Genomic DNA, 22,300 nt, shown 5'->3' with positions numbered 1-22,300 from the left:
GCTTCACTATGACTCTGCTTTGAACAGTCCTGGCTTCCCTCAAAGAATTATGGGAGCTGTAGTTTTCTAAGGGCGCTGAGACTTCATAGGAGACTCCTTTTCCCTGCCTCCTCTCCAAGCCGTGCGTGACACTTCCTGGGACACTTTGGGGGAAGCTCTGCCTGCTTACAGCAGAAGAATTACACCTTAAATCCTCCCCCGCTCTGCCCTCTGCAGTTGGAGGCAGCAACGCTTGCAAATGCCAGAAAGAGGGGGAAAGGTCTCTGGCGCTCGAATCCTGGGCACCTGGCTGGCCACTGGGAGAGCAGGAGGCTGGAGCAGATGGGCCGCCCTTGGCCTCATCCAGCATCCAGAGTCTTCTCACCTTCTGATGGAGCTTCCAAGCCCAGAGGCAGTCTGTCTCAATTCCTAGGTTCTATGGGGGATTTGGCAATGTGAGGACCGGATCCATTGGCCTGACCCAGCTCCTGCCCTGCCCCCTTCCCTCCCAGGGGCGCAGTGAGCCCCCTCTTGCCCCCTTAACCTCCCCCTGCTCCCCGCCAGGTGCGGCAGCTGCAGGAGGTGGCGGCTCAGCTGCGGACGGTCTACGCCGGGGAGAACGCGGAGGCCATTGCCACCAAGGAGCAGGAGGTGATGCGCTCCTGGAAGGAGCTGCTGGGGTCGTGCGAGGACTGCCGCCTCCAGATCACCACCACCACCGACAAGATCCGCTTCTCCAACATGGTGCGGGACCTCATCTCCTGGATGGACACCATCATCGCCCAGATCGGCACCAGAGAGAAGCCCAGGTGAGAAGAAGAAGGAGGAGAAGACAGTGGGCCCTTGGATCTCAAACTGCATCCGTTCTGGAAGTTTGTTCCAAAACCAAAGCGTTCCAAAACCGAGGCGTGCTTTCCCATAGAAAGCCATGCAAAATGGATTAATCCGTTACAGACTTTTAAAAACAACCCCTGAAGCAGCAATTGAATATTAAATTTTACTATCTAACGAGACCACTGATCCATAAAATGAAAGCAATAATCCATGTACTGTACTATAAAATAAGCAAGACAGTATTGTAGATGATAAAAATTAACATGAATTTATTTTTCTGACCTGCGCTGATGATAGTCATTGTTTGGATGGGGGGCTTTTATCCATTTCCGCAGTCACGCAATACATCGATAAATCAATCAATCAGTAGCTGAACTGGGTTCCACACAGTCACAAAAACAAATTAAGCCAAAAAAACTCAGAAACAAAAACGCTAAATAAATAGCAAAAAAAAGGGGTGTCAAACTTAATCCATTCCAAAAGTCCTTTTGACTTTTGAAATGTTTGAAAACCAAGGCACAGCTTCTGATTGGTGCAGGCGCCCCGGAAATAAAAGCTGACAGCCGCATCGGACGTTCGGCTTCCGAAAAATGTTCAAAAACCAGAATGTTTACTTCTGGGTTTTGGGCATTTGAGAATCAAGGCATTTGAGAACCAAGGTACCACTGTAATAATAATAATAATTTATTATTTATACCCCACCAATCTGGCTGGGTATCCCCAGCCACTCTGGGTGGCTCCCATCATTATCATCATGTGACAAAACATCAAACATCAAACAGATGTCTTCTAAAAGTCTGGTAGTTGTTGTTCTCTTTGACATCTGGTGGGAGGGCGTTCCACAGGGCGGGCGCCACCACCGAGAAGGCCCTCTGCCTGGTTCCCTGTAGCTTCATTCTCGCAGGGAGGGAACCGCCAGGAGGCCCTCGGAGATGGACCCCCCTGTCCGGGCTGGACGATGGGGGTGGAGACGCTCCTTCAGGTCTACTGGGCCATCCCACCAGCTCTCGGAGGGCAGCAGGGTGGAGCACAGCTTTGTGGGAGGCGGGGGGGCATCTCCTCCCTGCGACCTCTTGCCTCCCACTGGACTGCCAGGCCCTGGCCTTTTCAACAGCTGGGGGTCATGTGCGCCTCTGCTGACCCCAAGCTCCCCCAGGGAATGGTTGGAAGGTACCCCAAAGGACTTCTGGCCCAGTGCCCTGCCATGCAGGAATCAGAGCCAGGCCCCCCGGGTGCCACCACCCACTTTGGGAACCTCTGACTTGGAGGCAGGCAACACGTCAAAGCCACCCCCAGGGCCGGATTTACCGTATTTTTCGCCCTATAGGACGCACTTTTTCCCCTCCAAAAATGAAGGGGAAATGTGTGTGCGTCCTATGGGGCGAATGCAGGCTTTCGCTGAAGCCTGGAGAGCGAGAGCAGTAGGTGCGCACCGACCCCTCTTGCTCTCCAGGCTTCGCGGACCTCTCCGCAAGCAGCGGGAACGCTCCCGCTGCTTGAGGAGAGTTGCCGGCATGCCAAAGCCTGCGCGCGCTGAGATCAGCGCGTCCAGGCTTCGCGGACCTCTCCCACGGGCTCCCACGGCTTGCAGAGAGCTGCCTGTTTGGGGGCCGGGGTTGGGGGAAGCTCGGGCCTCCCCCGCCCCAGCCCCGCACCTGGGGGGAAAATAAATTTTTTCCCTTTATTTCCCCCCCAAAAAAAACTAGGTGCGCCTTATGGGACGGTGCGTCCTATAGGGCGAAAAATACGGTATGTGTAAGCTCAACAAGCTCTAGCTTGGGGCCCCACTCTCTTGGGGGCCCCAAAAAATGTAAAGGGGGGGGAATGGATGTGCATTTCCAAAATATAAGATAAAAAACAAATAAGATAAAACCTACATCCAGCAAGAGTGTTTTGTGTTGTGTATTCTCCTGGGATGTAAGTCCTGGGCCCCGCCTGCTCGCCTGCCCCCTCAAATATCCCTGCTTTGCTCCTTTCTATATATAGGGTGCCGACATTCTGCATGGACTGGTTGTAGGGCAACATGGGCAAAGGGCTTGAGATACCTATGAGGTCCATAAATGACCATCTAGCATGTATTCAACACAAAAAACAGTGACAATTTGTTGTTCACAAAGGACATCTGGGCATATCAAGGGCCCCATGACCTTCAGGAGCCTCAATCTGGCCCTGGCCACTCTTGTGAGCGGGGGGGGGGGGGAGGGTCTTCCCTCTTGCATAATCTCTGCCCCCCCTCCCCCCTCAGGGACGTCTCCACCGTGGAAGTGCTGATGAACTACCACCAGGGCCTGAAGAGCGAGATCGAGACCCACAGCAAGAACATCGCCTCCTGCGTGGACCTGGGCAAGACGCTGGTGATGAACAAAAGCCCCGCCTCCGAGGAGGTAGGCTCCGCCCCATCTCCGTGGCCGGGAGGGGGGGGCCCCCTGGGCAGTGGGGTAAGGGGGGCGGCAGCCTTCTCTCTTCTGCCGCACTCCAGGACCATGTTGCATGACAGAGAGGAAAGATCTTTTCTGAGGGAATGGGATCCTCGGGGGGGGGGCTGGGAATGGGGGGGGCAGGCAAGGCCTGGGCAGAGACATGACCCTTTGTCCTCTTTCAACTTCAGATCAAGGTCCACCTGGAGAAGCTGATGACCAAGAAGAAGGAGATGGTGGAAAAATGGGACAGGCACTGGGAGTGGCTGCAGCAAAGTGAGTCCGGGGGCAACGCCAGCCCCTTCCCCCCAACCCCCCCCCTGAAAATCCACCCCACAAAACCGTTCCTCCTCTCACAGTTTGCTTTGTAGCCCCCCAGGGGGAAGTGGGGGGCATCCCTTTCCCTCCCGACTCCCATCCTCACATATATTTTTTGCCGGGGGGGGGGGAGTTGGTCCCATGTTTCTCTGTCAACACATACTATTTATTTATTTATTGACTGAAACATGTACAGTGGTACTTTGGAAGTCGAATGGAATAATAATAATAATAATAATAATAATAATAATAATAATAATAATAATAATTTATTATTTATACCCCGCCCATCTGGCTGAGTTTCCCCAGCCACTCTGGGCGGCTCCCAATCGAGTCTTAAAAACAATACAGCTTTAGATATTAAAAGCTTCCCTAAACAGGGCTGCCTTCAGATGTCTTTTAAAGATAGGATAGCTGCTTATTTCCTTCACATCTGGAGGGAGGGTGTTCCACAGGGCGGGCGCCACCACCAAGAAGGCCCTCTGCCTGGTTCCCTGTAACCTCACTTCTCACAATGAGGGAACTGCCAGAAGGCCCTCAGAGCTGGACCTCAGTGTCCGGGCAGAATGATGGGGGGGGGGAGACGCTCCTTCAGGTCTACTGGGCCTTTGAGGCCGTTTAGGGCTTTCAAGGTCAGCACCAACACTTTGAATCGTGCTCGGAAACATCCTGGGAGCCAATGCAGATCTCTCAGGACCGGTGTTATGTGGTCTCGGCGGCCACTCCCAGTCCCCAGTCTAGCTGCCGCATTCTGGATTAATTGCAGTTTCTGGGTCACCTTCAAAGGCAGCCCCACGTAGCACAAATTGCAGTAGTCCAAGCGGGAGATAACTTCCCATTCTGGAAGTCCATTCAACTTCCAAAATGTTCAGAAACGAAGGCACGGCTTCCGATTGGCTGCAGTTCCAGGGGCTTCGGCTTGGCTTCTGTGGGGCTTTGGTGGGTGGCTTCCTGCCCTCAATGGGTGAAGAATGCTGCAGCCAGGGTGCTGGCAGGAACATCATTTATTATTATTATTATTATTATTATTATTATTATTATTATTATTAATTGACTTCATATACCGCCCTATGCCCAGGGTCTCAGGGCAATTCGCGGAATAAAACCAAGATATAAAACCACAAAATGCAGAATAAAAATGAAAACAGAAGCCCAATAGCCTCGTGACACCCACTCACGATCCGTGTTCGAGGTTCTTGCAGCTGGCCGAGAATATCTGAGCCCCTCCTTTCAGCAGCTGCCCCGGCTGCCCGCCTTGTGCCCGGCCTGGTTCCAGCTTCTTGCCTTGAGCTCTTTCCCTGTCTCCCCCCGCAGTGCTGGAGGTCCACCAGTTTGCCCAGGAGGCGGTGGTGGCCGACGCCTGGCTGACCGCCCAGGAGCCGCTGCTGAAGAGCCGGGAGCTGGGCAACAGCGTCGACGAGGTGGAGCAGCTGATCCGGCGCCACGAGGCCTTTCGCAAAGCGGCCGCGGCTTGGGAGGAGCGCTTCAGCTCCCTGCGGCGGCTCACCACGGTACGGGTGGCGGAGGGAGCGGGTGCGAATGTCGCCTTGGGGAAGGGGGAGGTTCTTAAGCAGAGATCAGCTGGCAGGGATTCCTGAGCTGGATTTCCTGCGTTGCAGGGGGTTGGACTAGATGACCCTGGGGGGTGTCCTACGTTTCAGATTCTCATCATCATCAAACCTTTTATTGGCATCACATACAACATCCAAAACAAATCAATGCAGAATTCCCACTTCCCCAGTGGCACAAAACATTTGCTGAAAGAAAGGGGGCAGAGCAGTCTATCGTCACATCTCTTGGTCTCCAGGGAGATCAGACGTCAATGACAAAAAACCAAACAGAGATATTTAGCCACTAGCTTGGTGAGCTCCTGATCATTCCCCAGTAATAGAAAATGTATGACCTCCGACTCTGGTTTCCAGTTGGGGATACAGAGTTGATCTAGAAATTGCTGGCGGAGATCAGCATATAGTTTACAATGAAGAACCAGGTGTGGGAGGGTTTCCACCAGGTGGTCTTCACCTGGGCAAGTTCTTTCTCCTTCCACCTGCCTGAGAACCTTCCCCAATGAAGGATCGATGGAATTGAGTATATGTAATATGTGTATGCCAATAAATAATAAGGAGAAGAACTCCCGAGTTTTCCCCAGGCTGACCCTCCTTTGTGCCCTGCCCCACAGATCGAGAAGCTGCGTGCCGAGCAGAGCAAGCAGCCCCCCACGCCTCTCCTGGGCCGCAAGGTCTTCGCCGACCCGGCGGATCTGGGCCACAAGTCTCTCCTGCGCCAGCCCCTCCACGAGAAGGAGCTGCTGCTGCTTCGCGGCCGGGGGGAGGCCCAGGCCCTGGTCAACGGGCTGAAGCCGGAGACCCCCGAGCGCGGCGAGGCCAAGGTGGGCTACGTCCGCCACGAGCTGAAGCCAGAGCGCCTCCAGCCCAGGATCGACCGGCTGCAGGAGGCGCCGGAGGCCAAAGGGCCCGGGGAGGGCAAGGCTGGCACCGCCGTGGAGGAAGACGCCCGCCGACCGGACGCGCGGCCGGAGGCGGCGGAGACCAAGGGGGGCGGGCGGGTGGAAGCGCACGTGGAGCGCCACCGGGAGCGCCACGAGCGGCGGCTGGAGCGCCAGGAGTCGGTGGAGCAGCAGGAGGCGCCCCCGGCGCGCCACGAGCAGCCAGAGCGGCGGCGGGAGAGGCGGGAGCGGCGGCTGGAGCGGCAGGAGTCCAGCGAGGACGCGCCCCGGCAAGCGGGCCGAGAGCGGCACGAGAGGCGGCTGGAGAGGCAGGAGTCCAGCGAGCAGGAGGCCCAGCGCAACGACCCCAAGGGAGGAGGGTGAGGAGCCCCAAGGGAGGAGGGTGAGGGGGGTGAAGTAGGCAGGTCTGGGGGCCACAGGGGGAGAAAGCGCAGCTCGGTGCCCCCAGCCACATACCACAGGGTGGGCGCCACCACTGAGAAGGCCCTCTGCCTGGTTCCTTGTAACTTGGCTTCTCGCAGAGAGGGAACCACCAGAAGGCCCTCGGAGCTGGACCTCAGTGTCCTGGCAGAACGATGGAGGTGGAGACGCTCCTTCAGGTCTACTGGGCCTTTGAGGCTGTTTAAGGCTTTAAAGGTCAGCACCAACATTTTGAATTGGGCTCGGAAACGTACCGGGAGCCAATGTAGGTCTTTCAAGACCTGTGTTATGTGGTCTCGGCGGCTGCTCCCAGTCCCCAGTCTAGCTGCCGCATTCTGGATTAGTTGCAGTTTCTGGGTCACCTTCAAAGGTAGCCCCACGTAGAGTGCATTGCAGTAGTCCAAGCAGAAGATAACTAGAGCATGCACCACTTTGGTGAGACAGTCCGCAGGCAGATAGGGTCTCAGCCTGCGTACCAGATGGAGCTGGCGGACAGCTGCCCTGGACACCGAATGGACCTGCACCTCCATGGACAGCTGTGAGTCCAAAATGACTCCCGGGCTGCGCACCTGGTCCTTCAGGGGCACAGTTACCCCGTTCAGGACCAGGGAGTCCCCCACACCAGCCCACCCCCTGTCCCCCAGAAACAGTCCTTCTGTCTTGTCAAGATTCAACCTCAATCTGTTAGCCGCCATCCATCCTCCAACTGCCTCCAGACACTCACACAGGACCTTCACCGCCTTCACTGATTCTGATTTGAAAAAGAGGTAGAGCTGGGTGTCATCTGCATATTGATGGACACCCAGCCCAAACCCCCCAATGATTTCTCCCAGTGGCTGCATGTGGATGTTGAAAAGCCTGGCCTGGTCCCTCTCCCCTCCCAGTCCTGGGACGCAGCCCTCCTGAATCTCCCGGGGGGCAGCCCCTCTGACACTCTTCCTGGTCACCCGCAGCAAGGCGACGTTGGCAGACATTGTGGAGCAGCTGCAGGAGAAGGAGTCCACGGGGCCAGCAACCACGCCCGCAGCGGCCACGGTGAGTCCGTCCCCCCTTTTTGCTGTGCCCACCCAGGGCCTGGCTATGCCACCCATGGGTTCCTGGGCTCACATCACGTCTGCGGGGGCCTGGGTAACGAGACCTTCCTTGGGGGTCCGCCATCTTGGCCCCGGAGACGTCCAAGCGTCTCTCTCTCTCTCTCCCTACAGCCTCGTGAGAGGGAGTCTCCGGCGCGCTTGCCCAACGGGCTGGACATGCTGCCCGACCGGACACCCCGCCCCGACCGCCCCCGCGCCCGAGACCGCCCCAAGCCGCGCCGGAGGCCCCGGCCCAAGGACCCCAACGCTCCGCCGGGGGAGGCGCGCCGGTCCCGCTCGGCCCCCGCCCAGACCAGCGCCCCACCCCCGCCGCCCCCCACCCACACCGTCCAGCAGGAGGGCTACCTCCTCCGCAAGCTGGAGCTGGAGGGGCCCAACAAGAAGGCCTCCAACAGGTGAGTCGCGGGGGGGGGGCGCTCCTGCCAGCACCCTCCCCGCCTGGGGCCGGTCCCGAGGGCCCTGGGGAGGGCAAAGCAAGTGGGCAGAGCTGGGCTGTGGGGGCAGACGTGGCCCCAGTTCCAGGGCTTCTGCTTGGCTTTGAGGGGGCTTGGGGGGGTGGATTTCTGCTTTCAATGCGTGAAGAAGGCTGCAGCCAGGGTGCTGGCAGGAACATCATTATCATCATCATCATATCATCATCATTATCATTATCATTACAGTGTTACCTTGGTTCTGAAACTTAATATGTTCCGGAAGTCCATTCTGAAACCAAAGCGTTCCAAGACCAAGAGGCGCTTTCCCATAGAAAGTCATGCAAAATGGATTAATCCGTTCCAGACTTTTAAAAGCAACCCCTAAAACAGCAATTTAACATGAATTTTACTATTTAACAAGAATCAATGTACTGTACTATAAAATAAATAAGGCAGTATTGTGTTTTTCCCCCTTACCTGCCCTGATGATAGTCCTTGTTTGGATGGGGGGCTTTGATCCAATCCCACAGTCGCACAGTCAATCAACCAGTAGCTGAACTGGGTTCCACACAGGCACAAAAACAAATTGACCGGAAAAGCCTCAAAAGCAAAAATGCAAAATATAGAGTAAACACAAAAGTGCCAAACTTAATCGATTGTGGAAGTCCGTCTGACTTCCAAAATGTTCGCAAACCAAGGCGCAGCTTCTGATTGGTGCAGGCGCCCCGGAAACAATAGCTGACAGCTGCATTGGACAGTCGGCTTCTGAAAAACGTTCAAAAACCAGAAGAAACCAGAGGCCTTTCTCCTGGGCATTGTCGGCCAATTGGTGCCAAAGAAGGACAGAACATTCTTTATGTATGCCACAACTGCAGCAAGAATTCTTATTGCAAAGTACTAGAAGACACAAGATTTACCCACCCTGGAAGAATGGCAGATGAAGGTGATGGACTACATGGAATTGGCGGAAATGACTGGCAGAATCCGAGACCAGGGAGAAGAGTCGGTGGAAGAAGATTGGAAGAAATTTAAAGACTATCTACAGAAATACTGTAAAATTAATGAATGTTAGAATGATGTTGGAATGAAGCTAAGGGGTTTTTAGTAGCAATGTTATAAGGAGTATGTAAAAATGGACTGCTAACAGATGAGAATATACAGTTATTACATATTAAGACAAAGATCTAAGATAAAAACAAAGAGGGAAAGGATTTGCTGAATTAACTTACTGAACTGGAATACAAAAAAGGGGAGGTGTGAGGAGGTCAGGGAAACAAGTGAATGAAAGACAAGAGATGGAAAGATTGATTTGTTTTTAATTGTTTTTACTTTTTTGTATTTTGTATTTTCTTCTTTTTTATTCTGTTTTTTTTCTCTTATTATTACTATTGTGACTTCTTTTTTATTTTTGAAACTTAAATATCTTATTTAAAAAAAATGAAAAACGTTCGAAAACCAGAATACTCACTTCCGGGTTTTCGGCATTTGAGAACCAAGGCGTTTGAGAACCAAGGTACCACTGTATTATTATAATATTTCTTTATTTAAAGACTTTAGCAATTGCCCGGCCTCTTAGCCAATGATCACCCAAAAGCATCACAGAAAGAGGTGGTCTGCAACAGGAATTTGGGGGGCTCAAACCCTGGGACCTTCTGCGTGCCAAGCAGGTGTCCCCCCCCCCGAACATCATCTCCCCACTTGTGGGGGTGGGGGGCTCCTGGGTGGTGCTGACCCCGGCCGTCTCTCTCTCTCTCTCTCTCTGGCAGGTCCTGGATCAACCTCTTCTGCGTCCTCAGTAAGGGGGAGCTGGGCTTCTACAAGGACTCCAAGGGGCGGGAGTCGGGCAGCACCCACGCCAACGAGCCCCTCCTCAGCCTCCTCAACGCCACCAGCGAGGTGGCCAACGCCTACAAGAAGAAGAAAAACGTCCTGAGGATCAAGTGAGCCTCCTGCCTGGGATATGGGGGTTGGGGTTGGGGGCAGAGCCGTCTTTCCCATAGGGCTTAGTGGGGCGTCGCGCCAGGGCGCCGGCCTCTCAGGGGTGCCCCAGTAATTGGGGGAGCTGCGCGGCTTTGCCAGCGGCCTCCCCTTTTCCTGCACTCCCGCCAGCTGTGCCCCGCCAACCATAAGGCTGGCAGGCGTGCAGCTTCCCTCCCAAGCCTCCTCGGGAGGAGAGCGGTCCCCACAGAGGTTTAGGATGGAAGCTGCGCCCTGCCAACTATATGACTGGCGGTGTGCAGCTTCCCTTCCAAGCCTCTGTGGGGCTTGCTCTCCTCCTGAGGAGGCTTGGGAGGGGCGCAACTTCACATTCCCAAGCCTCTGCGGGGATCGCTCTCCTGCAGCGGCACGGGGGAGAGTTGCGCCCCCCCCCCGGATGGCTGGCAGTGCGCAGCTAAGGCCACCCCAACACTATCTGTTGTAATTTGGCGCTGGGCAGATATTTGCGCCCCGTTGCCGCATCTGCTAAAGACGGCCCTGGGTGAGGGCTGTGCTCCTTCCCTCCAAAGAGGGCAAGCAGGCCCCCAAGGAATGGGGGGGGGTTGCTGGGCAAGGGGCTGGAGACCAAGGGAGCCCCTCCTGGCTGCGCCCAGGGGCAGGGCACAGATGGCGAGGGGAACAGGCTCTCCCCAGGCCAGCAAGGAGGCCAGAAGGCAGCAGTACGTTGCATGAAAAGTTGGGAGAGACTTTGGAAGGAGGACATCAGGTTTACATCATGTTATGATTGAAAAGAAAATTGCATAAAAATGCTTTACAGGTGGCATTTAATGCCTCTTAAGCTAGCCAACTTAATTCGGGTGGAGCTGTGGTGTAGACCACTGAGCCTAGGACTTGCCAATCAGAAGGTCAGTGGTTCGAATCCCCGCAACGGGGTGAGCTCCCGTTGCTCGGTCCCTGCTCCTGCCAACCTAGCAGTTCGAAAGCACCTCAAAGTGCAAGTAGATAAATAGGTACCGCTCCGGCGGGAAGGTAAACGGCGTTTCCATGCGCTGCTCTGGTTCGTGCTGGCCACATGACCCGGAAAAACTGTCTGCAGACAAATGCCGGCTCCCTTGGCAGTAAAGATAAGCACCGCAATCCCAGAGTCGTTCACGACTGAACTTAACTGTCAGGGGTCCTTTACCTTTTTTTAAGCTAGCCAAAATATTCAGATCTAGGACAAACACTTGTTGGAAATGCAGGGAAGCTGAAGGCACATGGATCCACATGCGGTGGAACTGTGAAAAGATCAGACAATTTTGGGAAATGATTTACAAGCTGAAGAAAATGTGGAAATGCTCCTTCCCTAAGAAACCAGAGGCCTCCTGCGAGGAATTATGGGGAATGAAATCCCCAAAAAGTTCAGGAGAGTCTGTATGTATGTTACAGTTGCTGCCAAAATTCTAATCGCAAAAGGCTGGAAGGGAGAGGATATTCTAAATTAGATTGGTAAAACAAGATAAGAAAGTACGCTGAACTGGCAAGATTATCAGCAAGGCTAAGAGAAGTTACAGATGAAAAAATTATCAGAGTGGGATACATACAGAGTCTATGTGAAAGAACATTGTCAAAAGATCAATTTATTGGCAGGTCTTGATTGAGCTTTGGTGTGTAAATAGGACAATTTTGTGAAATAGAATATGTAGTAAGTTAAATAACATGTAGAAAGCAAAGTTTAAGTGCATATTTAAGGAATTTGATTCGGGAACGCAAGGGGAAGATGGGAGGCCTTGTCAAAATTAATCACAGATGGATGTACAAAGCAAGTATTAGTTAAAGAATGAATCATTATTTTTTATGTCTCTTTTTGCCTGTAACATCTATTGTACATTTCTACTATAAAGCTTTCAACCAATAAAGCATTCAGAAAAGGGGGGGCAGCAGTACGTCAGAACACAGGGGCCCATCGAGCCCAACATCCTGTTCTCAGTGGCCAAATGCCCCAAAGAACCTAGGACTCAAGATAGACTGCCTCTGGACCTGGAGGTTCCATAAGAATCTAAGGAAAGCCTGGTTGCAGGATTAGGCCATTGGCCCATGTAGTCCGGCGTCCTGTTCTCACAGGGGCCAACCAGAGACCCATCGTGGGAAGCCTGCAAACAGGATCTGGGCACGACTGCGCTCTTCCCTCTTGTGGTTTCCAGCAACGAAGATTCAGTGCACAGCCATTGTGCCCAGGAGCCATTGATAGCCCTCTCCTCCTCCTCCTTCCTAAACTTGCCTCCTCCTTTTTTACAGCCATCTAGGCTGCTGGCCATCGCTGTCTCTTGTGGCAAGGAGTTCCATAGTTGCCCCTGAATGGCAGTGAAGCGCAGGAGGGCCGCTGGCCGGATCCAGCCCAAGGCTATTCCTCTCTTCTTGACTTCCCTAACCGCTGCTTCTTCCTCTCTTCCAGGACTAGCGAAGGTGGCGAGTTCCTCCTGCAGGCCAAGGACGAGGTGAGCTCTTGGTTCTCTCTCAGAAGGCTGTTTTTAAATTTATTTATTTTTCAAAAAAAAGTTCATACAAAATCCTGCAAAAGACAGTGTTATCAAACAGGATCTGGCAGCAATATACGTATCCCATATATGATTATTTGTCTGCGGGCAAACACTGGCTCCCTCGGCCTGAAAGCGGAGATGAGCGCCACACCCCAAAATCGAACTGTCCAGGAGTCCCAGAGCAGAGACAGAACAGTTAAGCAAGGCAGGGTTATGAAACAGGGATCCTGTGATATCAAGGCAATGGAATTAACTGATTCAGATGTCCTTAGTCACTGCATCAATCCTATTCATTTGTGGGCCAAGAGGATCCCAGGCCATGTTCCTCCTGGCTTACAAATGAAATAAGGTCAGATCCCCCAAAAGGTAGAAAACCGTCCCTTTTCCTTTAGCCCCTGAAGACCCTCAGCTGTCAGTTTTCCACTTTAGTGTAGCAAGTAGGAAGATTGGCCCCATCTCAATTTTTCTAAAACTGTGCAATGGTCATTCTAACCACACTCTCAAGTCTTCCTTACACAGGGAGGTAGCCGTGTTGGTCTGTCATAGTCGAAACAATAGAAAAGAAATCCATCGTAGCACCTTAGAGACCAACTAAGTTAGTTCTTGGTATGAGCTTTCGTGTGCATGCTGTGGTATCTGAAGAAGAAGTGTGCATGCACACGAAAGCTCATACCAAGAACTAACTTAGTTGGTCTCTAAGGTGCTACTGAAGGGAATTTTTTTAAGTCTTCCTTATGTCATTCTTGTCCCATATAGATAAAAGGGCTAATTGAGAAGTTGGGATAATGTTATGACCAAATAGGTCCTTTTAATCTGCTTAGGTGTTTAGCACATCTGAGACCCAGTAGACCCTAGGAAGGCACAAGTCAACCTCAGACAACCAGTATTGGATTTTCTCTATGAGATTGTTTTATTGATTCACAAGTAATTCACATGTCAAGACAAGGAATATGGACTCAAGCAGACACAAAGCCCTTCATCTCCCATACTCACCACCACTCTTCACTGAAGAGATCAGTTTCCGTCAGAGTTTTGGGTGATGAGATAGCGGGATCCTGCCTGCCTCTGGCACACACGCCAACCTGAGAAGTCTCATCTTTTCTCGCTGTTCATCTGAATCTTGGCAGTCCTTCTTGTTCTTGGCATGTTCTTGGCATTTCATGATTCTTCTTGTTTGAACCTGGTGTTGTGTAGCTCCTGGCATTGTTTGAGACTAGTGTTGTATAGCCAGTATTTTACGCCTCCTTGCATGTACCATTCATATCATATTCTTTTTGCCAGAACGTGCTCATTCCATTAGCTCTTGGATCAACACAGTTCATTAATAGTTCCTCAACAGCATCCATTTTGTGGTGTTCTTCAACCATTTTAGGCCCATACAAACCATTCCAATCCAAAAAATCAGGACGCAGGTGGCGCTGTGGGTTAAACCACAGACGCAGGTTGCAAACGCTGCGGGTTGCTAACGTGCATCCCACTCGGATCACGTTCGCAACCCGAGCATCCACTGTATCTCAGAGCCCAGAAGGTTTTTACTTTACTGCAAGTCCACCACATATGATAGAAATTTCCCTCTTTTTCTTTACATTTCCAACATTCCTTATTTTTCACCTTATACATTTTTGCAAGTTTTGGTGGCCTGAGCCCTCTTCCTTCCTTCCTTCCTGCAGGAGGAGCTGAAGACCTGGCTGGAGGCCCTCACTGCCTCCATCGCGGAGCACGCGGAGATCGCCCGCTGGAGCCAGGCCTTGCTGACCACCTCCTCCACCGACGAGGGCAACCCCAAACATCGGGACGCTGACCGCAGGGCCAGTACCTCGGGCCGCAAGAAATGAGGCTGCCCCTCTGGCCGTGAGGCTGCTGTGAGGAACCCCCGGAGAAGGAGGCGCCGCCGGACACTCTGGGCCCACCGTGGCCCTCGGCCTACGCGAGGAGGAGAGCTTCCTGGGGCAGACTCTGGGGGTCTTTGGGGAGGGCCACAGCTGGGCGCCAAGGCACTCCAGGGGCCCCAAGGTGGGGGGGGGTGCCTGCTCCCTCTGTATCTGCTGAACCAGCCAAGACTGTAGAGACAGTGAATTGCTGGGGGGTGAGGCTCCACCAGCACAGAGGGGGGGAGCTGGTGCCCCAGAGGGTCCCCACAGCCTGCCACCCTTGCTCCTGCCAAGAGGCACCCAAGGGACCCTGGCGGATGTGTGGGGCCCAGGAGGCCGCTCTGCTTTCCCATGGCTGGTGCCCAGGAACAAACAGCGCCCCCGTCAACCACGGAGTCACATCTTCTGCTTTTGTCCAGTCTGTGTCCGGGGACCCCCCCCCCTTTTCATATTCTCCCCCCCCACACACACACTCCAAAATGTCTGCAGAGTCCTCCAAAGGGGACCCGTGCCAGGCAGAAGCAGAGGCAGGCCAGGTGATGGCCAAGTGCCACGGTAGTGTGTGGGGGTGTTGTGCAGGGCTGCCCCCCCCTTTGCTGCTACCAGCGGGAAGAGGCAGCTCGCCCCCCCATCCCTCCCCGGGAGCTCAAAGTGACTCTTTGACAACGGCCCTCAAGGGAGGTGTGTCAAAGGTGGGGACCGGCTGTTTCTGCTTTCTCTGCAAGAATTTCTCCTTCCAGTTTCTCGTCTTCCGATCAGCAACAAAACTTGCTCCAGTGGGGGCAGTTTTTTGTGAGAGTTGGGGGGCAGTTGCAGGGGCATCGCTCCAGACCCCCCTGCCTGCGTCCGCCTCGCCGCCTGCTTCGTCAGCAATCAGACTCCTAGGAACTGCATTCGACGCATTACTCAAGTCCAGAGAAGACCCCACGCCGCTCCCCTGCCCCCACCCGGAAAAACGTCTCGTCTGGGGTGCTGTGTGTGTGTGTCGGCCCCTGGCCAGTTTCCCATCTGTGTCTGGCTCTGCTCCCATCTCCCTCGCGAAGCCATCTGCCCCCTAGTTGCCTTTGCGCCTCTCTCTGCGTGCCGTTCCAATGCCCTCTGGACAGAAACCTCCTCTGCGTCCCTCGAGAGGCGGGGAGTGAGGGGGCCGAGGGGGGAGGCTGCCTGCTCCCCCCTTTTCCAAAGCCACCTGGGGCTCTGCCTCTCCCACTGCCTCATCTTTGGGGCTCTGGGGGGGGCATCCGAGACAGAATGGGCTCCAGCTTCCAAGGAGTGGCCCGCAAAGGAGGCGCGAACGGCGCCCGGACTTTGGAGCACAAACTCACGTCAGCAGCACAAGGGGGGGGGGAGCCCGCGGGCACCGCTTTGGCACTGCTCTTAACAAGCCATATCCCTTGCCATCACGACTTCTGCTATTGGGGAGGGGCACCTCGGGGAGGGGGCTCACCCATCACGGCACGGAGATGTGCTTTTATGCAATAAACAGCAGAGTCAGGAACTGCACCTGGAGACGGCCCCAGGAGGTGCGGGGGGGGGGGAGAGCTGTTCCCCAGCCAGAGCGGAGGCCTCAAGAGGCCTCCAACAGGCAGCCTCTGCCCCAGAACAGCACATCAGCTTTGCCTGCGCCCTCGAGAGTAGAGACCGTCTCAGATCCTTTATCTTGCGATTCCTGCCTTGCCAGGGGTTGGACCAGATGACCCCTGGGTTCCCTATGATGAGGTCAGCCAGAGAGGGAAGGGAGTTTCTGTGGGTCTTTTGGGCTGCAGAGGCTGGACCGGTCCTGGCGAGGGTTTTTCAAGCTGGATGTTTCACCCCTGACCCTTGTTTGTCCCCCTTGATTTCAAGTCCGCCTGCCTGGCTTCCAGCTCTTCTTCCCATTCAGTGCAGAGAGGAAACGGAAAGGCAACATCTGTCCTGGAAGCCAGCTGTGCAGCTTGGGGGGGGCAGGTTAGGGTCAGCAGCTCCTATCCTTTTCCCCTGGGAGCTCAGGGAGATGCTGAAGTCGTACCCCTGGTCCAGCTAGCTCCATCCATATTTTGGATACCAACTGTGGCTCCCTTGAGATTTTAGACAGGCTCTCTTGACCACTGACCTATGGCCTTCCTGCCCAGTGTGTCCCATTCCCAGGACGGCCAGCGACCCCCTCAAGCTCTCCCTCCCAGTGTGAAACGCCTTCCTACAAGTCAATAACCGCCTCCATTTCCAGCCCGAGCTTTGAGACCAGGTGGGGCATGGGGAGGCTCTTGCCAGCCAGGGGCCAAGATTGGGGCCTGTGCTTTGTACATTCTTCAGGGGGGTGGGGACCCTTGGGGTCCCTCCCAGCTCTAGCTGCAATGATTGGTGACCTTGGAGATTTGAAAACCCAAACTTTAAAACGTGACCCTTGTCCAGAGGAAGACATTCCCAAGCGCAGCTGGCACCGGTCCCCAAACCTCTCTCAGCCCCAGGACTTGGTGTCAAGAATCTCTCTGCCCCACATCAGCCGCATGCTTGATCCGTCCGGGGCCGGCGTGCTCCCTAGCCCAGGCCTGGAGGAGCTCAGATTAATCGTCGTGCCTGTGAACGGACCGTTCTGGGGCAGCTTTTCCCAATCTCGTGACGTTTCCAGCCTGAGACTGGGCCCGATCCGGCCTCCCTGGCCCCGGGTGTGTCTCCACGGTGCCTCTCCTGGCGCTGGTGCACTTTTATCTGTTGACGCTTCCGCATCCCCCTCGGCCTCCCCTAACCGTTCAGAAGCCTGTAAGATACTGTAATTGCTTTAAATACGTTTTTTTTCCTTTGTCTTGTATAGAAAAAGAACCGCCAAAAAACTGGAGCATTTGGGATTTTGCATTCTCTCATTTTGTTTGGCTGTAAATCTTTCTGAAGAACTGTGTTTTTCAAACAGAGACCAATTTGTAAAAGAGCTTAGATCTTGGTTGCATGAGATCCAGCGATCCGCTTGCTTGCTGCCTCTTCGTGTGGGTCCCCACCACGTCCAGTCTCGGGAAGCCACGAATCCCCCACGCACCACGATGGGTGTTCTTCCAACGTGGCTGCAGGTGTCCGCTGCTCAGACTTCACCCATGTCCAGTTGCACAGAGATTAGTAGTTCTCTTTCTGCTCCCAGTTCAGATCCTGGTCATTCCATGGCCTTGACCAATGGGGAAAGCATGAGCTGTGCCACCTTGGTGTCCAATAAAGGGGAACGGAGTGGTCCTAGACCCTGGCTGCAACCAAACCTGTCTTTTGGGGTCCCATTTCTTTGCCAGGTTTCCATGGCAGTGTGCTAGCGGAGGCAGAACAGGCACGGGGACCCAGTGGCCCTCTAGATGTGGTTGGGACTATAACGCCCGTTGGCTAGGCTCCCTGAAGTGGATTAAGGTTGTAGTCCAACCCCCACCGTGTGGGAATGTTCAGGGAGGCAGGAGAGGATATATTGTTTATTAACATCCTTCCTAATTTGTGCTAGCAAGTTCCTTAACTTAGCAGAGTTATACATTCCCCTTTTAAATGCAGAGTGGATAGCTGGTTGCAGGCTTGTGTAAGCCTCTCACTATTAGGTTCCTGGTAAGCTCCCTTTTATCCCTCTTAAAAGAATAAGCACACGGCAGTCTTGTGTAAAGTCAATAAAAGACGTTTACTCACATCATCAGTTCACAGTTGGATCCCTGAATGCAGACTTAGTTACAAAGGATATACAGTGGACGCTCAGGTTGCGAACGTGATCCGTGCGGGAGGCACGTTCACAACCCACAGCGTTCGTAACCCACAGTGCCGTGTCTGCGTACACGCAGGTCACAATTTGGTCTTATGCGCAAAGCGCAATTTAGCACTTCTGCATATGTGTGAGCGCCGAAACCCAGAAGTAACCCGTTCCGTTACTTCCGGGTTTGGCCTGGCCGCAACTCAAAAATGCGCAACCTGGAGCGTCCATAACCCAAGTTATGACTGTACATGTGGATCTGTCCCATATGGGGATAATCCCAGTGTCCTCTGTTGGCTAGAGCATCTCTAGCTAAAAGCTGCTCCAATGACGGAGGAAGTCAAAGAAAGAGAGTGGCAGCATGCCTTTGTCCTTTTGTTACCTGGACAGGTAAGGTCACGGCCACCTCTAGTCACATGCAAGAGGAAGGATGCTCCAGGCCAGGAGGAAACAGGAAGTTTTCGACTGGCTGGACCAAACATTCCCCTGCATGTCCACTCTAGGAAAACAAGGAATGTTGTACTTGACTGCTACTTACATATCACATCCCACAGTTTGCTCTGGTGCTAGACCCGATCCCTTGCTATTGCTCTGCATTTTCTGGGTGCCCCTCTCCGCTGTGTTGCCAGGCCTCTTTCTTGCTAGGTGCTTTAAAAGAGGATTGGACAAATTCATGGAGGCAGGGATGCTTCTAAATGCCAGTTACTGGAAACCAGGGGAGGACAGAAGGTTCTAGTGTCTGGGTCATGCTTGTGGGTTTCCCATTCTGGGCATCTGCTTGGCCAGGGGGAGGACAGGATGCTGGCCACATGGGCCATTGGCCTGATCCAGCAGGTCCTGCTTACATTCTTAACATAGGAATCTGCCTTTTACCAAGTCTGACGGCTGGTCCATCTGTTGGTGGCAAGGAAGAAATGGGGATATCAAAGGAGAATTCCTGGATTGCAAGATAAAAGTTTGGAGCAAGTCCTCTTTGGTGGGAGAACCCCGGAAAAGATTTAAAATCACAAAGCATGCAGCAAGGTAAAGTGTGGAAATATCGGCTGTTAGACCTTTAAGAGATGCCCTTGCGAGTTCCTTCCAAAGTTCCCCTCTTCCACAACATAGAAAAATACCACACGTTTAGTGAGTTAATAATTGTTTACTTACAAACTCTCCAAAGGTCTGATTCATGTGCTTTCCCCCACATTGGTTGTACAACACAGGCAGTGAAATTTGGTTTAGTTGCAGTGGTGAAAGTTCCTAAATTATCAGTATGATAAAAGCTTGTTACAGCCAAGCGGTCTGAGCCTGGAGCAACCCACCCGCCCTCCTGAAACTGGCATTCGGGATTGGGGGGAACTGTAGTTTCAGAGCTACAATTCCCAGCACCCTGATTCAACTACAGCTCCCACGGTTCTTTTTGGGGGGGAGTCATGCGCCAAATGAGTCTGCTCCCCCCCCATCCTCTCCAGGTGGAGGATCTGCTAGCCTCTCCCCGGCCTCTCCTGTTCCTCCTGCCTGTTGTTAAGGGAAAAAAATTGGGGGGAAAGTCTACTCAACAGCCGGGCTCGTCAGGGTGCAAGTCCCCCGCGGGTCCATGAGGTCAGTAAAAGAAGGAAGTTCCAGCCACGTAATGTGGAGCAAAACAGTGATCAGTAGACCAGGGGTCAGCAAACTTTTTCAGCAGGGGGCTGGTCCACTGTTCCTCAGACCTTGTGGAGGGCCGGACTATATTTTGAAAAATAAAAATGAACGAATTTCTATGCCCTACAAATAACCCAGAGATGCATTTTAAATAAAAGTGTGTGCGCACACACACATTCTACTCATGTAAAAACACTGATTCCTGGAACTTCCATGGGCCGGATTTAGAAGGCGGTTGGGCCTGATCCGGTCCCCAGGCCTTAGTTTGCCTACCCCTGCAGTAGACCGTGATCTTGATTGTTGCGCAGCCAGTTCCCACAGTAGTAAGGAACCCTGAGCATGGAGGGACATCCTCTTTTAAACCTTCCTTCTTTCCCCCAGAATGCACTTTGAGGGGCATCATTGATACATCATCACTACATCACTAGCATGTCACAAATGGGGAGGGGTATACAAGGGTATACAGAGGACGAGATGGCTGGACCGTGTTCTCAAAGCTACCAGCATGAGTTTGACCAAACTGTGGGAGGCAGTGGAAGACAGGAGTGCCTGACGTGCTCTGGTCCAGGGGGTCACGAAGAGTCGGACACGACTAAACGACTAAACAACAACAACAACATACAAGGGTTACACAAGTTCAACATTAGGTCCCTTTATCACACACCTTTCCCAACACCTCTTAACTCCCCATCACTGAAAGAGCAATGAAACTCTTGACATCTCCTTGCCCTCAGGACTTGTCTGGAGATGGGCTTTCAGAACACCTGACTTGCTCAACTGTCTAGTGTTGCCCCCTGGTCACTCCCTGGGTGGGGGCCCTGTCTGTGCTCTCACGCTTGGGGAATAATGGCGGGATGCCCTGTTCCTGCTGCCTACAGTGACTTCCCGCTTCTTGGTTCATGGACGGAGGTGGAGCCCAAATTCACCTTTCTTTAAGGACCAAAATGGCGTTGGAATGAGGAGAGTCGGTTAAAGTGTGGATTTTCTAGGAATTTATAAAGCTAGGTATCTTCCCTGAGCTGTCAAGTCAAAAGGATACATTCAGGCAAAATATTTGTAACATTGTAACAACTTTAAAGATGTGGGCCCCCCCCCCTGTAATTTCCGTAACAAGAGATACAATTCCCAGCACCCTGATTCAACTACAGCTCCCGTGGTTCTTTTGGGGGGTGGGAGTCATGTTCGCCAAATGAGTCTACTCCCCCCTCCTCTCCAGGTGGAGGGTCTGCTAGGCTCTCCCTAGAGCGGCTGAGGAATCCCAGCCAGATAGGCGGGATATAAATATATTATTATTATTATTAATCAATCAACCATTACAACTATTATTATTATTTTCCCTGGCCTCTCCTGCATGTCTACTGGGAATTGGATGAGTCCTGCATTTTGTCTCCCGGCGAAGGACGGAATACAAATTGAATTAACAGCCATGATAGTTAGGGGGTGTTGTAAACAAAATCTGCCCTTATTCCCTTATGAGACACAAGAGCCCTTGTAGAGTCCTCTTTTTAGGTTCTCCATCGGTAGGAGAAAATAAAAGGCCAACCAGAGAATATTGAGAAGCAAAGCAGCTAGTAAACCTGATCTTTATTGACTGTTGCAATAAACAGGGCCTGGAGGCTCATCGCCCCTTCGAGGGGATCCCACCTGCCCTTCCCCCCTTTCTGCCCTTGACCTTTGACCTGTGATAGGAATTTTATGGTCTTAGATATATGGTAATGTTCGTAAGTGTACCAACCAAGCATGTACATAGATCAGCACAGGAAGGCCAACCTGGAACCATTTTGATTCCTAAACTGACCAAATGTTTCCTCTGCAAGGTCAAAATGGAAAAGCCTCCCCCTTGTCTTTTCCTTCACAAATCCTGTCTTAAGGGTATGTCTGTGTTTGAATAGGGTGTGAGCCTGTGATCTGGCCCAGGAACTAAGTATTTATCACTACAAAAGAATGGCCAGGCTCCCCAGGCAATCCAATCAAGGAACCTGCCAGACAGGAGATAAACAAGGACAGGAGAAAAACAATATTAAAAATTCTGTTTAGACGGCCTTTTCTGTGATGTAGGTGTTCTGATAGGAATTTTATGGTCTTAGATATATGGTAATGTTCATAACTGCACATACATAGATCAACACAGGAAGACCAACCTGGAACCATTTTGATTCCTAAACTGACCAAATTTTTTCTCTGCAAGGTTAACCTGGAAAAGCCTCCCCATTGTCTCTTTCCTCACAAATCCTGTCTTAAGGGTATGTCTCTGTTTGAAAAGGGTGAGACTGTGACCTGACTCAAGAACTAAGTATTTTTCACTACAAAGGAATGGCCAGGCTCCCCAGGCAATCCAATCAAGCAACTTGCCAGACAGGAGATAAACTGTGACAAGAGAAAAACAACATTTAAATTTCTGTGATGTAGGTGGGATGTATCTGAGGGGTGGTCTTAGGTTACACCCCTTCTGTGATGTATGCATAATGTTTCGGGGGGGGGGTCTTGATCTAGAGGATGGGAATTTCAAAAGTCTTTATAAGCCATTGCACAGCATTTTTGTGGGTCCTCTTCCTGCCTCCTGCGTGTGAGGGGAGCCCCCTGTTGCAACAGATCAATAAAGATCAGGATTACTAGCTGCTTTGCTTCTCAATATTCTCTGGTTGGCCTCTGTTATTTTCTCCTACCAATAGGGAACCTATGTAAGGACTCTACACGGGCTCTTGGGTACCCCATAAGG

The 22,300-nt window shown here is 52.6% G+C and overlaps 1 protein-coding gene across 5 annotated transcripts in view; it reads left to right on the top strand.

Annotated features, from left to right (window-relative positions):
* SPTBN4 (spectrin beta, non-erythrocytic 4) overlaps positions 1-17,490 on the top strand; it is a 100,584-nt gene extending 83,094 nt beyond the window's left edge. For 2 of the 5 annotated variants that reach the window (XM_083516083.1, XM_083516084.1), the window contains exons 28-37: positions 544-788; positions 3,059-3,197; positions 3,422-3,506; positions 4,863-5,059; positions 5,728-6,374; positions 7,389-7,470; positions 7,641-7,924; positions 9,709-9,882; positions 12,315-12,357; positions 14,070-17,490. In XM_083516083.1, coding sequence (XP_083372209.1) covers positions 544-788; positions 3,059-3,197; positions 3,422-3,506; positions 4,863-5,059; positions 5,728-6,374; positions 7,389-7,470; positions 7,641-7,924; positions 9,709-9,882; positions 12,315-12,357; positions 14,070-14,234 — 2,061 coding nt within the window. In that variant the 3' untranslated portion in view covers positions 14,235-17,490. The remainder of the gene's footprint in view (positions 1-543; positions 789-3,058; positions 3,198-3,421; positions 3,507-4,862; positions 5,060-5,727; positions 6,375-7,388; positions 7,471-7,640; positions 7,925-9,708; positions 9,883-12,314; positions 12,358-14,069) is intronic. The other 3 variants (XM_083516086.1, XM_083516087.1, XM_083516085.1) reach the window with 2 other exon arrangements.
* Positions 17,491-22,300: the final 4,810 nt, after the last annotated feature.

The sequence above is a fragment of the Podarcis liolepis genome (assembly GCF_965112155.1).
Source record: "Podarcis liolepis genome assembly, chromosome: 7".
NCBI lineage: Eukaryota > Metazoa > Chordata > Lepidosauria > Squamata > Lacertidae > Podarcis > Podarcis liolepis.
This window is presented reverse-complemented; position numbering and strand designations above follow the sequence as displayed.